This window comes from Manihot esculenta, chromosome 16 (assembly GCF_001659605.2).
Source record: "Manihot esculenta cultivar AM560-2 chromosome 16, M.esculenta_v8, whole genome shotgun sequence".
Taxonomy (NCBI): domain Eukaryota; kingdom Viridiplantae; phylum Streptophyta; class Magnoliopsida; order Malpighiales; family Euphorbiaceae; genus Manihot; species Manihot esculenta.
The window spans coordinates 2,954,441-2,967,884 of record NC_035176.2 but is presented as its reverse complement, the minus strand read 5'-3'; the positions used below and the strand labels follow the sequence as shown (position 1 = coordinate 2,967,884).

General features: G+C 33.9%; 1 protein-coding gene across 1 annotated transcript; it reads left to right on the top strand.

Annotated features, from left to right (window-relative positions):
• The first annotated feature begins 5,590 nt into the window (after positions 1 to 5,590).
• On the top strand, positions 5,591 to 13,277 carry LOC110603196 (probable ubiquitin-conjugating enzyme E2 24). Its single transcript, XM_043951840.1, has 10 exons — positions 5,591 to 5,829; positions 5,971 to 6,002; positions 7,190 to 8,140; positions 8,353 to 9,899; positions 10,470 to 10,613; positions 11,045 to 11,512; positions 11,635 to 11,698; positions 11,781 to 11,920; positions 12,196 to 12,507; positions 12,728 to 13,277. Exons 4-10 carry the CDS (start codon positions 8,484 to 8,486, stop codon positions 12,971 to 12,973), a joined length of 2,790 nt encoding a protein of 929 aa, XP_043807775.1. The 5' UTR covers positions 5,591 to 5,829; positions 5,971 to 6,002; positions 7,190 to 8,140; positions 8,353 to 8,483; the 3' UTR covers positions 12,974 to 13,277.
• The last annotated feature ends 167 nt before the right edge of the window (positions 13,278 to 13,444 follow it).

The following is a 13,444-nucleotide window of genomic DNA, read 5'->3' as shown; positions in this document are numbered from 1 at the left end:
TAAGGATGGATCCAAGAGAAGGCTACAAGTCCAAAACCCGTCAGACCATATATTTGAAAGACGGCCCAACTTCACAAACCCGGGACCAACAACCCAGAGCAATCTGGATCAGATACGGGTACAAGTCCAATAGGGGAGTGGGCCCAATCACTCACCAACCCTGTTCGCATGCGTGCCAGGTGAATTAATTGACCGCCTGGCGTGGAGAAGGGGTTTGACATATCCGTACGTACGGGCCTGAAGGATACAGACAGGTAACACTATAAACGTGGGGGACAGGAAAAAAGGATCTCCTCTTCTTCTCTTCCTCTTCTTCTTCTTCAGGGCCTCCCTTATTTTTCTCTGAAACTCTGGCCTATTCATGAGACTTGGGCATCGGAGGGTCTCCACCGGGGCATTCCCGGTAGACCCCTGACCATTTTTTCCTGTTTTGCAGGTACTTTCACCAAACAGAACATTGAGAGATCCATCTGAGGGGCCCGTATGATGAAGCAAGAAAAAAACCAGATCTATCATGGATCAGGTTCATGGAGCAAGAGAACGAAAAAGATTTATCAACTCTAATATTAAATTTATTTAATTTTAATTAAAAGTCAAATTCAAAATCTTGTAGATTTTAAAACGATTTTAATATCACTAATAAAATTGATTATTTGAGTTAAAAAATTGTATTATTTTTTTTTTATCGTTGAAAATTTTTATTTAATTTATAATTAAAATTTATTAAGACCCTTTCTAAAATCACTTTTAAATTCTAAAAAATCATTCATTTCAAAAAAAAAAAATTCTGAAAAATCATATGATCAAGTTGTAAAATAGGATTCTAATTCATTTTGATGGTGACAAAAGTGTCTCGACATATATATATTTTTTTGATAAATTTACGGGGAAGAAAACAGGAGTCAATTCTGCTCATAATGAGATTAACTTTAAATGCCTTACTAATCTTACTACGCGGAAGAAGCAAACGTGTCCTCAAATGGAAACGAACAAAACTGTGGCATGTCTCATTTCCATTTGCCTTAGCTAGAAAGCTTGGTTTATTGGCAAAAACATTGTACCCAAAAGGGGATGCTGTCCAAAACCTACTAAATTAAGGCCAAGAGATACATACTGAAAAATCTAATAAATCTCTCTCTCAACACAATTTCTATCACAATTAGAGCTATAATCGAATCAAACCGAGCCGAGATTTGATAAGCTCAGACTCGATTAGAAAATAAATTTAAAAACTTGAGTTCGAGCTCGAATTTGATTCGAGTTTCATTTATAAGTTCGAGCTCGATTCATAAAATAAATATTAAATTCGAGTTCGGTTCGAACTCGATTTGTAATAAACTCGTTTATCACATTAACGAGCCAACTCAAACTCCATTCAAAAAACTTGAATTTGAACTCATTTAGTCTCAAATTTGAGCTCGATTATATTATAAACAAACTCAATATAATTCAAATTTATTTAAATTATAAGATTATTAAGAAATTTCTAAATTAAAATTTTTTATTTAATTGAAATCTCTCGAACCCAAAACTAATGAAAAAGAATATAAAAGGGTTGTTTTTTTATAAAGAAGTCACGATTTTCTATATCCCTTCAACTTTCGATGTGAGATTAGTGTTAGCAAATAAGGTTGTTCACGAGCATACTCACGAGTTTGTTCACAAGCCTATTTACGAGTCAGCTCGCGAGTCTAAACGAGCCGAATACTGTTAGGTTCAAACTCGACTCGTTTATTAAACGAGTCTAAAAAGTGGGTTCGAGTTCGGCTCGTTTAGAAAATGAGCCGAATCCGATCAAATCGAGTCTCGAATAGCTCACTAACAATTTGGTTCGTTTACACCCTTAATCAAAAGGAGAAACCACTTCCATTTTCAAAAACGTTGAAAAGAGGTTTTTTTTTTCCTCCCTCCCTTCCAACTCCTTTCTTTCTTCAAAATACATATATAAAAACTCTAGAGAAATAAAAACCAAAAAACCAGTATAGAGGCACACAGATTTACCAAAGAAATAGTTGGCTATTCCCCCATACGAGAAACTCAAGAAAATGGGGTGGCTCCATAAGCAGAAACCATCAAATATGGCAATAGGGATTGACTTTGAAACTAACAAAAAGAGAGAATTTCAGTCATAGTGATCATAATTTGAAAAACACTTTTTCCATTCTGTCTGCTATTGATGATGATAAAGAGCACACATCTTTTCTTTTGTTCACACACCGTGTGAGCCAATAGTGTCGAATTCCTCCACTATTTATTTATTTTTAAATAATTATTAATTAGTCTCTAAATTTTAAAATAATATTTAGTGTTCAAAATTAATAAAAAAATTAATTAATAAAATTTTAAAAATATTTTAATATATTTTTCAAAATCGACAGGCTAACTAATAACTAAATAATAATTTTAAAATTTATTTTCTCTCCTTCTCATCTTCCAGTATATAATGATTCTTTGAGTCCATACTCATGGGTCATTAGCATTCTTCAGGAAATTAAGCTCATGTTTCATCTTTAAAGATTCAAAAAATTATGCCAAATATTAATTAATGGTCCAATATTACAGATTATCACTTCACTAGCTAGCTCCTGAGGTTGGAGTCCACTTAAAAAGAGAGTTTTAATTAATGAAAATTAGCTGCAATAATACATAAGAGAGTTGATATCAGCTTAATTATTGGATATGTATGCATTGTTTTGATTGAATATTGGGGCAATTTTTTTTTTTGATGTTTCTGATGCGTGCAATCCACCATATGCTCAATAATGCAAATTATTTATTGGGGGGTGCTTGTCTATGAGGAATGGTCGGGGAGCATAAGGAGGAAAAAAAAAGTTATTTTCTTTAAAATTAAAGGCTTTCCCAAGAAAGAATATGGTTTTTGTTGTTTTGTTTGTTGGGAATTATTTGATTTTAGCATTGTGACGCCCTATAGACTAAGCGAAGATTAAAATCGCCGCCGGCTATCAAATCTAAAGCAAACGTAAATAATAATAATAGTAACTATTGAGCTTAATAGAGTTGGTCATTTCCTGAATTGGAATGTTTAAATTTAAATTCAATTAAAGTCAAATATGTTGCGACACACATAATCACATAAAAATTAAGATAAAAACAAAGAAAAATACAATAATATTATCAAATTTAACTAAAAAAATTTATACTCTCGAATAAGAGCATATGGAAAATTTTTCAATGAATATATATCGAAGAATCACCTCTAAAATTTTCAATTTACCATTAAGAGTTTTTCAAATTAATGGGATTAAAATAAATTTGACCAAAACAAACTGAAAATACATCAACTCCCTATTGATTTCTATATTTTATTCTCAATATAATTTTTTTTAATTCGGATCAAACTATAATTTATTAAATTAAATTTTAGTTAAAATTTACCAAATTCAAGTTTATATGCAACTGATTTAGATAAGAATTTTCAGCAATCAAACGGAATTTTTATTTGCTACAAAAATTGTTCATCACTTGTTCTGCTTAAAAGTGAGCAGAAATATCGAATTAATTTAAAATTTTAATTTATTTTTTTATTTATTTTAGTTTAGTTCGATTTTTAATTTAAAATTTTTTATTATTTCGGTTCTGTTTGATTGTGATTAGAAAAAAATCAAAAAAATTGAATCGAACCGATTAATGATAATAATATATTATTTTTAATAATATAAAGAGATTAGATCATATTAAGGTTAAAATATTTCAATTAAATTTTAAAATATTAAAAATAAAATGTAAAAAGTAAAAAATTTCTTAAAAATTCAAATTGATCAAATCGAATTGGATTCGGATCGAATTAAATCGATTTTCGATTCAATTTCTAATTAAAATCAATTTGATCCAGTTTTTATAAATACTAAAATTTTAATTTTTAATTTTTAATTTATTCAATTCGATTCGATTTTAAACCCAATCTCATTCCACGTTCTGCGAATGCTTAATCCAACAAAAACTCAGTGAGCATGGATCCTTACGGTCACTAGAGAGTCACTGGAATTTGGATTACATCAAAGGCACAAACAAGAAATTAAAAATTGAATTGTAAAATCCAACTAAAAGGAGAAAAAGGAGGAATAAATAAGCTTAATTTGTTTCATTGAAAAGATGCATGGTTAGGAATTAGTCATTTTCATTGCCAATATTTTAATTAATTAATTAGCATTATATTTGCTTTTCCAACTAGATACTGAATTAGTGCTGTTTGAGTAAATTAAAATTTTTATTCTTTAAAATCAACTAACTAATTTTGTAACCCAATCACACACTTTCCTAGATAACTTCACTGGATCCTCCTATAGTGAGGGATGATGTTACAGTTCAGAAAGAAAATAGGTCAAATTGCTTTTTCCCAAGAAAGTGACACACACCAACATTACAAATTATTCATTACTTCTCTAAATAAATCAGCAAACTGCTTTGCTAAGATAGCAACACAAGTCTTTCTATTGATATAAATAGAAAGGAAAACTCAAATCCAAAACCCTAAGTTGGATTTGAACCTGAATTCAGAATATTCTTTAGGTTAAATTATGGCATTTGGAATAATCCTAGCCGTTTTATTCAAATATTAATAATTTTATCTATTCATTATGCTGTTTATAAAATTAAAGTGATTTAAATTTTATAATTTTTAATATTTAGACTTCAAAAAAAATAATTTTTAATATTTACATACGTAATTTAATGATAAGTAGTGATAAATATATTTATATAAATTTAAGAAATTTCAAATTGTACTCTTTCAATTTCAATTTTCATTTTAAAAACGTAAAAAGCGTACGTAAAAATTATTTATGAATGGTTAGAATCTAATTGATGATGTTTTTGGACAGGTGGATTTTGAGGTTTGAAGAATGTAATATACGAAGCATATTCTTTATGCTGTTATTTAAAAAAAGAATTCAACAAACACATAGTGAAGCTAAGAAGCTAACATGTGGAAGCCATTACTGTAAAGCTTTTGTTATTGGGGTAGCAAATGCTGAAGTTTCATGGAATAATCATTTTTATTTCTTTTATTGTTTGGGTCATATTTATAATTTCTGCTGCCATGTGCCCTCTTCCTAGGCAAAACAGAACCCATAATCAAAGCAAGAAAATTCTTGAATTCTCGCTTTATCTAATTAGAATAATTTAATTAAAAAATTTTTAAAATTATTTTTATTTAATTGATATTTCTTCTTTTAACTTCTTAAAAAATTAATTTTTTTTAATAAAATTAATTTATATATTCCAACTTAAATTACTTTCTGAAAATAATTTCTTCTAAATAATAGATTTGAACCAAACAATACTTAAATTGATATAGTTTTCATTTATTTATTAATAATTTTCACTATTTACAAATAATACTTTTTCCCCTATAATTTTGTCTATTTAATTTTTTTATAGAAATTAAAAAGTATAGTTATTTAAGAAAGATATAACTTATATTTATATTTAAAGGGCAGTATAGTTATTAAAAAGTATAGTTATAGAAATTATTTATATTTAAAGGGCAATTTAGTAAATTTAAGAAAGATATAACTGTTTTAGTTAAAAGTTTAGCTTAGAGCGCAATACAGTATCAGTGTCTGATACTGTTGGTATATTCTGTGAAGTCTCCATATGCAATAGTCTTTGTTCTCTCATTTAATGTGAAATCCGCTCATCAACGTCTGCCATTTTTGTGCGAGAAAGAGAGACTGAAACTATACCCAGTTCTCTAGAGCGAATCAGAAAGAGGAGCCTTTCTTCGCTTCACTGTGCAATGTTTTCCAGCTTCGTTCATGGAGTGATGGGTGGGTTTTGGGGAGGAACTTGGCCTCTCTGAATTCCCAGGTAATTTTCTTGGCATACAAACAGAAAAAGAACATGAGAGACAATAAGAGGAACGTGGTTTCGTTAATAAGTTATTAACTGGGTCTGTTCCTTTGATTGTCTCATGTGTATTCTGTGCTGGTTTTCTGGGTGATTGCTTAGATGGCTCCGGTGAAATATGGAACCGGCAAATGGTAAGTTTTCAACTTTTCTAATACTATGCCTGATTTTTCATCATATTTGCTAACATGCATATACATAATATGCATATACTGTTTATATTTGTTTGTGAGTTTGGCTTGGAATGTTCTGTTTGTTGAAAGTTAATGAATTCTTTTATTCTTGAGGTCTTAATCACTTGTGGGATTCTAAACACTTGTTTTCTTAAAGCAATTGTTAAACTTCTTGGTGATAATTTTCATTCCCTTGCACCAAATACTGTTGGAATTACTTTGGACTTAAGTTCCTTTTTTGGGTGAATATATGAAATTGTTTGGAACGCGCATGTGCAGAGATATTTGTGAATATGATGTTGCTATTGAAGGAAATGGTCCCAGGAACTTTTATAGAGAGAAGTACGGATGATAGGATTTGTTACAATAGGAATATAGATCTAGGCACACACAATTATACAATCACAGAGTAAGAGAGATAAAGAAGAACAAAGACGACTGTAAGGTCTACGTCCATAGGCATGATAAAGATAAATGTTCAACTATAATGAGAAAGAGTAAAATATAATAACTTTCAAACCCTAACTTCAGTGTAGGTAATCCATACCGCCGAGAATATTGCCTCCTTGCACCCTCTAACGAGGTCAGTGGTAGGGTCCGGGCCCGGGCTGGTACCACCACAGACCTCACTAAATATTCTTTTATGTAAAAGCACAAAACTTTCAGTTTGGGATCATAATTTGGCCTGTGGAAAATATATTCAAATTCAAACCAAAAATAAAAAAAATTAATGTTTGTGAAGTATGATTCATGATTGAGGAATTGAAGTGGTTCTTAAATTGCATCCATCACAATTTATAGGCTCCTATAGAAGAAGAAGTCCATATTAAGTTGCATATCTAGCTTCAAAATATATTTGTATTGTACAATTTCCATTTAATTTTCCCCCCTTTTTCTTGAAATACTAAAACACCCTCATGTGTGATAAAATTTAAGAAGGATTAGGTGATTATAAAATATCATTATAAAAGTTAGTTATTTCTTCTTGATGTCACCTCTTGTTTTCTTCTCTGCTGGTTCATGTGGCCCCTGCCTTACACCTTTCATCTTGTACTTTTTAGCAATGCTATAGCTTCAGTTGTTACTATCTTAGATTCATCTGTTTATGTTTTCCATACATATATAATTAATAGTTGCTGTCATGGCAGGTTGCATGGAAATGTTAAACTAGATGGAGAATCACTCACTTTTGACAGCTAAAATTGGTAAATCAATCAAGCTGCCAGAGACATGTCTGTTTGACCTGGTTTTCTTGCAGACTTCTGCTGGTAAAATGAGCTATTTTTGCATGGCAAATCTTCTTCTGCACTAGACTTACCTGACTAAAAGCTTGGCTAGGAGCAGGGCAAATCTTCTTTGGCAATACATATTTCCTTTTTGAAAGAAGCAAATCTTGTTGGGGGAAGAATTGGTTATACATAATTAGTCATTAAGATTCTGCTCTTTTGGGCATATCTCCTTTGGCAAAGTTGCGGAAGTTTCCTATAGCTGGGTAGTTTACCTGACAGTGAATAACTGAGCAGAGTGGGTACTTTCAGATTATTTTCTTTTACATCATTAACTGCGGATTGCATCCTTGCTATAGGGCAGATCTTCTTTGGCATAAAGTTTTTCCTTGGCGAGCTGCGCTCCAGTCTGCAACATTTGTAGCCTAGTGACTGCAGTGCAATCAACTTTGAAGTTTCTTCTTGCAAGAGCTTCAGTCCATCTTGTGGGCAAATCTCCTTTGGCATCAGGAGTCCAAGTTGACTCCATTATCCCTGTGGGCTATCAGGATCTCTGAGCTGGTTCCTATCCCTTTAGGGCAAATCTCCTTTGGCATTTGGGAGTCCTCAGTTGGCTCCCTGTTATCCTTTAAAAGGCTTCGGCATATGACCTCCACTTTTAGAGGCCAAAATATCTTGTTGGAATATCTATATTGAAGCTTGGCATCAATTCTGAAAATCAGATCAACCTCAGGATTTTCTGCAACATTGATACTGTATCCCAATCCTTTGCCAGGCTGCTGTTTTATCATCCATTGCTGTGTGTATTAACATAGCATTGCACCAGGAGAGACTTTGGCATTTCAGATTGTTTAAGAAAGTGCTAATCTAGTGGTACTTCACTCTTCTTCCTCAGTATTAATGTTTCTTTTACTTTTTCATGATTTGGTTACTTTTTCTGATGATAATTGCAAAGTAGCTTGAAGTTGCTCAAATCACCAAATAAAAAAAGCGCTTAATATTAATCTTGTGTCATTATGCCTTTCTTTCTGTTAAAATTGAAAATTCCAAGCTCTAAAATAAGCTTTCCCTTACTTCCTGTCCAGGTATTTGTAATAAGTAATCTGTGAAGTTCCAGAATAGGTAGCATTTCTAGAGGGTGGAAAACAGAAAGAGAAAAGGAAAAGAAAAACTAAAGTTTGTATTGCTGAATTGAAGTGCTGATATGTTCTTGTAAATGATGGATATGTTCTCCAGTGATTCTGATTGGGAAAGTTTCAGTGACAGTGGCAGTGAACCTGACTTTTTGTATGGTGGGCAGGCTCATTCCATTTTATCGAGCCTGGGGGAAAGCATAGGCAGAATTGATGATTTCCTTTCATTCGAGAGGGCATTCATACGTGGGGACATTGTTTGTCCTGTTGCTGATCCATGTGGACAGATGGGTAGAGTTGTAAATTTTAAAAAGTTTGTGGACTTGGAAAATGTTCATGGAAAGGTCATAGAAAATGTTGATTCCAAGAATCTTGTAAAGATTCGCACTCTTTCAGTTGGAGATTATGTGGTCCATGGGGCATGGATAGGAAGAGTTGATAAGGTTGTTGACAATGTCATTGTCATCTTTGATGATGGGACAAAGTGCGAGGTTACTGCAGAAGATGAAGAACAGCTCTTGCCTATTTCTCCAAACATACTTGAAGATTCAACGTACCCCTTCTATCCAGGACAGAGAGTGAAGGTTAGGCTTTCTGCTGTTTCCAAGTCCACTAGATGGTTGTGTGGTGCTTGGAAGGAAAATCAGGATGTAGGGACTGTTTCTTCTGTAAAAGCAGGTCAAGTGTATGTTAGTTGGCTTGCCTGTGCTATTGGTGGCTGTGATCTGAGTTTGGCGGCTCCTCAATGTTTGCAGGATGCAAAGAACCTGACTTTGTTGCCATGTTTTTCACATGAGAATTGGCAGCTTGGTGACTGGTGTATGCTTCGTGTTGCTGGTGGTAATGGTGTGAAGGAGCGGATGGTTTTTGGTGCATCTGACCTTGAGATCATTAAAGAGCAAGATAAGATAGGAAAAGGGTTTAAGAGGCAAGATCTGTGTTCACATTTTGAGGAAGTCTTTGTCATTGTGAAGACAAAGACCGTAGTTGATGTTTTGTGGCAGGACGGAGGCTGCTCATTGGGATTGGATTCACAATCCCTCATCCCCGTAAATATTGTTAATGTTCATGAATTCTGGCCAGGGCAGTTTGTACTTGAGAAAGGTGCTTGTGAAGACCCACATGTTTCTGGAAACAAAAAGTGGGGTGTAGTGAGTGCTGTGGATGCAAAGGAACGGACTGTCAGGGTGAAATGGAACCAGGCTAATGATGTGTGTGCCAACCAGGTGGAGGAAACTGTGAGTGCTTATGAACTGGTTGAGCACCCAGATTTCTCTTATTGTTATGGGGATATTGTATTTAAAAATGTCGAACAAGCTGATAAGCATCATCTGGACAAAGACATTAGCATGGGTAAAGAAGTTGGTCTCGAAGGCAAGGACTGCAAAAGGTGTCAGATTGATTGTCCTTATTATGGTTACTTGTCCTGTATTGGCTGTGTAACTGGCTTAAAAGACGGTGCTGTTGAGGTGATATGGGCTTCTGGACTTGAAACCAAGGTGTGAGCTCTAGCCATTTTTATTGGGTATTAAAAAATTACAATTATCTCATGTTAATTAATTATAATTTTACTGGTTAATTAGATTTTGAGAGTTGTTATTTTTATGAGTTTGCACTGTATGTAGACATCACTTCTTATCATTTTGTCTATGAAAGAATGCAAGTTGCGATAAATTATGCAAAAAGGTCATGCTCAAATCCAATGGTGGTTTTAAATGTTTGCTAAAATGGCATGGTGCTGTTAGCATTGTTTTTCTGCACAAGTTTTGCTAGCTTTCTGTAAGACATGTTGCCCAACGTCGTTTTCTATTCCAATTACTTTGCAGATCTTGGACCCTCAACTACATCCTTGGAAAAAAAAACATATACATTCATGCCAATGGCTCTTTTCCCCCTTTTTCTACTTAGATTATGCGTAATTACAAGTTTGCTCTAAAGTAATTCTAGCTTTGTGACTAGTTAAGATTTAAGAATGTTAGGTTACACTGGTTAAAACTATCTTTTAGATGATTGCCTGTCTGTTTTGATTGAAGCATCAATCTAAAACAATTTATTTTACATTGTTACAGGTTGCACCTAATGACATTTTTCGAATTGATAAATGTGAAAGTTCAACTGCAAATTCTGCGATAGCTGAGCAAACTGATGGTGAAATGAATATGAACCAAGAGATGATTGATCTTGACAGACAATCCCATAGCTTGAAAGAAAAGGTAAAGCCAATTCCCGTCTAATTTATGAAAAAAAAATGCCGTCAGATATTTAATATTTTCAAGTTTGGGGTGATAAGATGCTAAACTTGAGGAATTAATTCTTGAAGTTATTGAGGGAAGCAATTCGCATGTTACAATAGAGCTATGAAGCTTGGATAGTTTTGGTTTTTAGTAAATGATTCGGTTGAATTTCAGTTTATTCTTGTCATCTAGGATCAATTTTGCAAATATGGGAAAAGAAATTAACCAATAAAAGTTGGCTAGGAAAACATGTTTTGTCTATTGAATATGCTAGACTGGAGTAAAAGTAGAATTCTAGTGCATTAACTTGATTTGGGTTTAATCAAGATTCTGGTTATGTAGAAAGAAGCCTCTATCATCTGCATTTATCTCATTCAGAAATGGAAACTGAACAACAGTTTCATTCTCAGGACTTGCTAACTTCCAATGGCAACGATGAATGTAAGAGGTACCTGTGGAAATCGAGTCCTTTCTCTCTTCCTCAGTCCACTATTGGATTTTTCATGAGCATTGCAGAAAGTATATTTGGATCCATTGGTTCAACATCACTGTCTGGCCCATTGTCATCTGGTTGTTTTCCTAAAGAAGGTAATCAATCTGAGGCTCTTGAAGAGAAAGGACTAGTGGATCTTGAAGAGAAAGGACTAGTGGATAACTGTGATCTCTGCACAGAGATGCAACCTCTGGTACCAAGTGAGATGAAGACATCTGAAAAGGCAAGTTTAAAGCCGGAAGTCGAACTTAATCAGGAGAATAAAGAACTTCAATGTTTACCCACAAACAAGAGCGTAGAAAAGTTCATGCAATTTGAAATGGTTGGTGATTGCTCTGACCACCACTTTACTGAAGAAGCAGGAAGGGGATCGGCATTGTCGCAGGTCAGAGACTTGACTACATTTTTCCAAACTACTAACTTGACTACAATTTCCCAAAACAATTTATCTATTGGCAGATTAACTATCAGATAATAATTTTTTTTCCCCATTTCTACTATTTGCAGGTGAAAAGGAGTTGGTTGAAGAGGGTCCAAGAAGAGTGGAGTAACCTAGAGAAAAATCTTCCTGGTTAGCACATCTATCTTATTTAATTCTAAGAAAATCGGTTGATTCTTCAACTCTATATTTATTTCAATTATAATGTCAGCAGAATCAGTATATGTCCGCATCTTTGAGGAGAGAATGGATCTCATTCGAGCAGCCATTGTTGGTGCACCCGGAACTCCATATCATGATGGGCTGTTCTTTTTTGATATATATCTTCCTCCAGAGTATCCTCTTGAACCCCCTGTAAGTTAGTCTCCTCTTCCCAAAGGTTTACCAGTCTAACAATGCACAAATGTATGGGTAGCTGCAAATTGGCACAGTGCATGTAGGCAACTCTAAGCCAGAGGCACATTTGATTTTAGTTACCTTATTGAAGAGGAACATGTAGCTAACATGCCAAATTACAGTTCTCGATGTAGCTTTCTGTTTTTATCCTTGTGCTGTATAATCTATTCTTAATGGGTAGACACATTCATAGTTGACAAAGAAACTTATTCATTGATGTAATCTCTCATCAGCTGGTGCACTACCGTTCTGGTGGGCTACGTGTCAATCCGAATTTATATGAGTCTGGCAGGGTCTGCCTCAGTCTCTTGAATACATGGACAGGCACAGGCACTGAAGTGTGGAATCCTGAGAGCTCCAGTATTCTGCAAGTCCTTCTCTCTCTCCAGGCCCTTGTGCTAAATGAAAAACCTTATTTCAATGAGGCTGGGTATGATAAGCAGATAGGAAGAGCTGAGGGAGAGAAAAACTCTGTCAGCTATAACGAAAATGCATTCCTCATGACCTGGAAGTCCATGCTTTACATACTTCGCCAGCCACCGAAGGTAAAATGATAAGTTGTGATATCACTTTGCATGTAAACTATATCAACTACTAAACAGTAGTGGCCTTTTGACCTAACACTACCTTAAAAATTGTTGCTGAACAAAGCCATTACCAGACTTCCTCTTTCAGTAGTAGGTAGAGGTTAACGTTATTTGATTATAACCATGATTATTCTTATGTGTCGGACATTGTAATCATTAATGGTTTGCAATGATGCAGCATTTTGAGGCACTCGTAGAGGAGCACTTGACGCGACGATCTCAGGACATTCTAATGGCTTGTAAAGCATATATGGAAGGAGCTCCAGTCGCAAACCCATTTGGATGTGGAAACATTGAGCATGAAAATCAAAAGGGAGGCTCTACAGGCTTCAAAATTATGCTGGCTAAGCTCTTCCCAAAACTTGTGGAAGCATTTGCTGCTAAAGGAATTGATTGCAGCCAATTCACAGAGCTAGAGCAGTGAATGTGCAATACAAATATATAAATTTGTACCATATGTACAAATCTGTATCATATCAACATGTCCTTGGAGAACATTAGTCCTTTGTGGGTTTTTTTTTAAATAAAAAAATGAAAAAAGGGGAAGAAAAAGAAAAAAGAATTTCTGTGTAATCAGTGCTGTTCATGTGAAAGAAAAAAAATAAAGGGATTGAAAGGGAAAATAAAGATTTCTAGTGTTGTAATTGTAGTATGGTGTGCTGTAACAGAGAATTATGTTATGGGTTGCAGCAGCAATTCTTGCAAATAATAAAGAAAGGGTTGCTTCATTTGCTCGTGTTGCTGTTTACGATTTGTACATCATCTTTCTCCTTGTTAATTGAAGGAGGATTGAGAATTTAACTTCAAACTTTGTAAACCTGGAGAAGAATGCCTGGTTATCTATAATTATTTATTTAAATTAATTTAAGAATAAATTATTTTGTAATTTAATTAA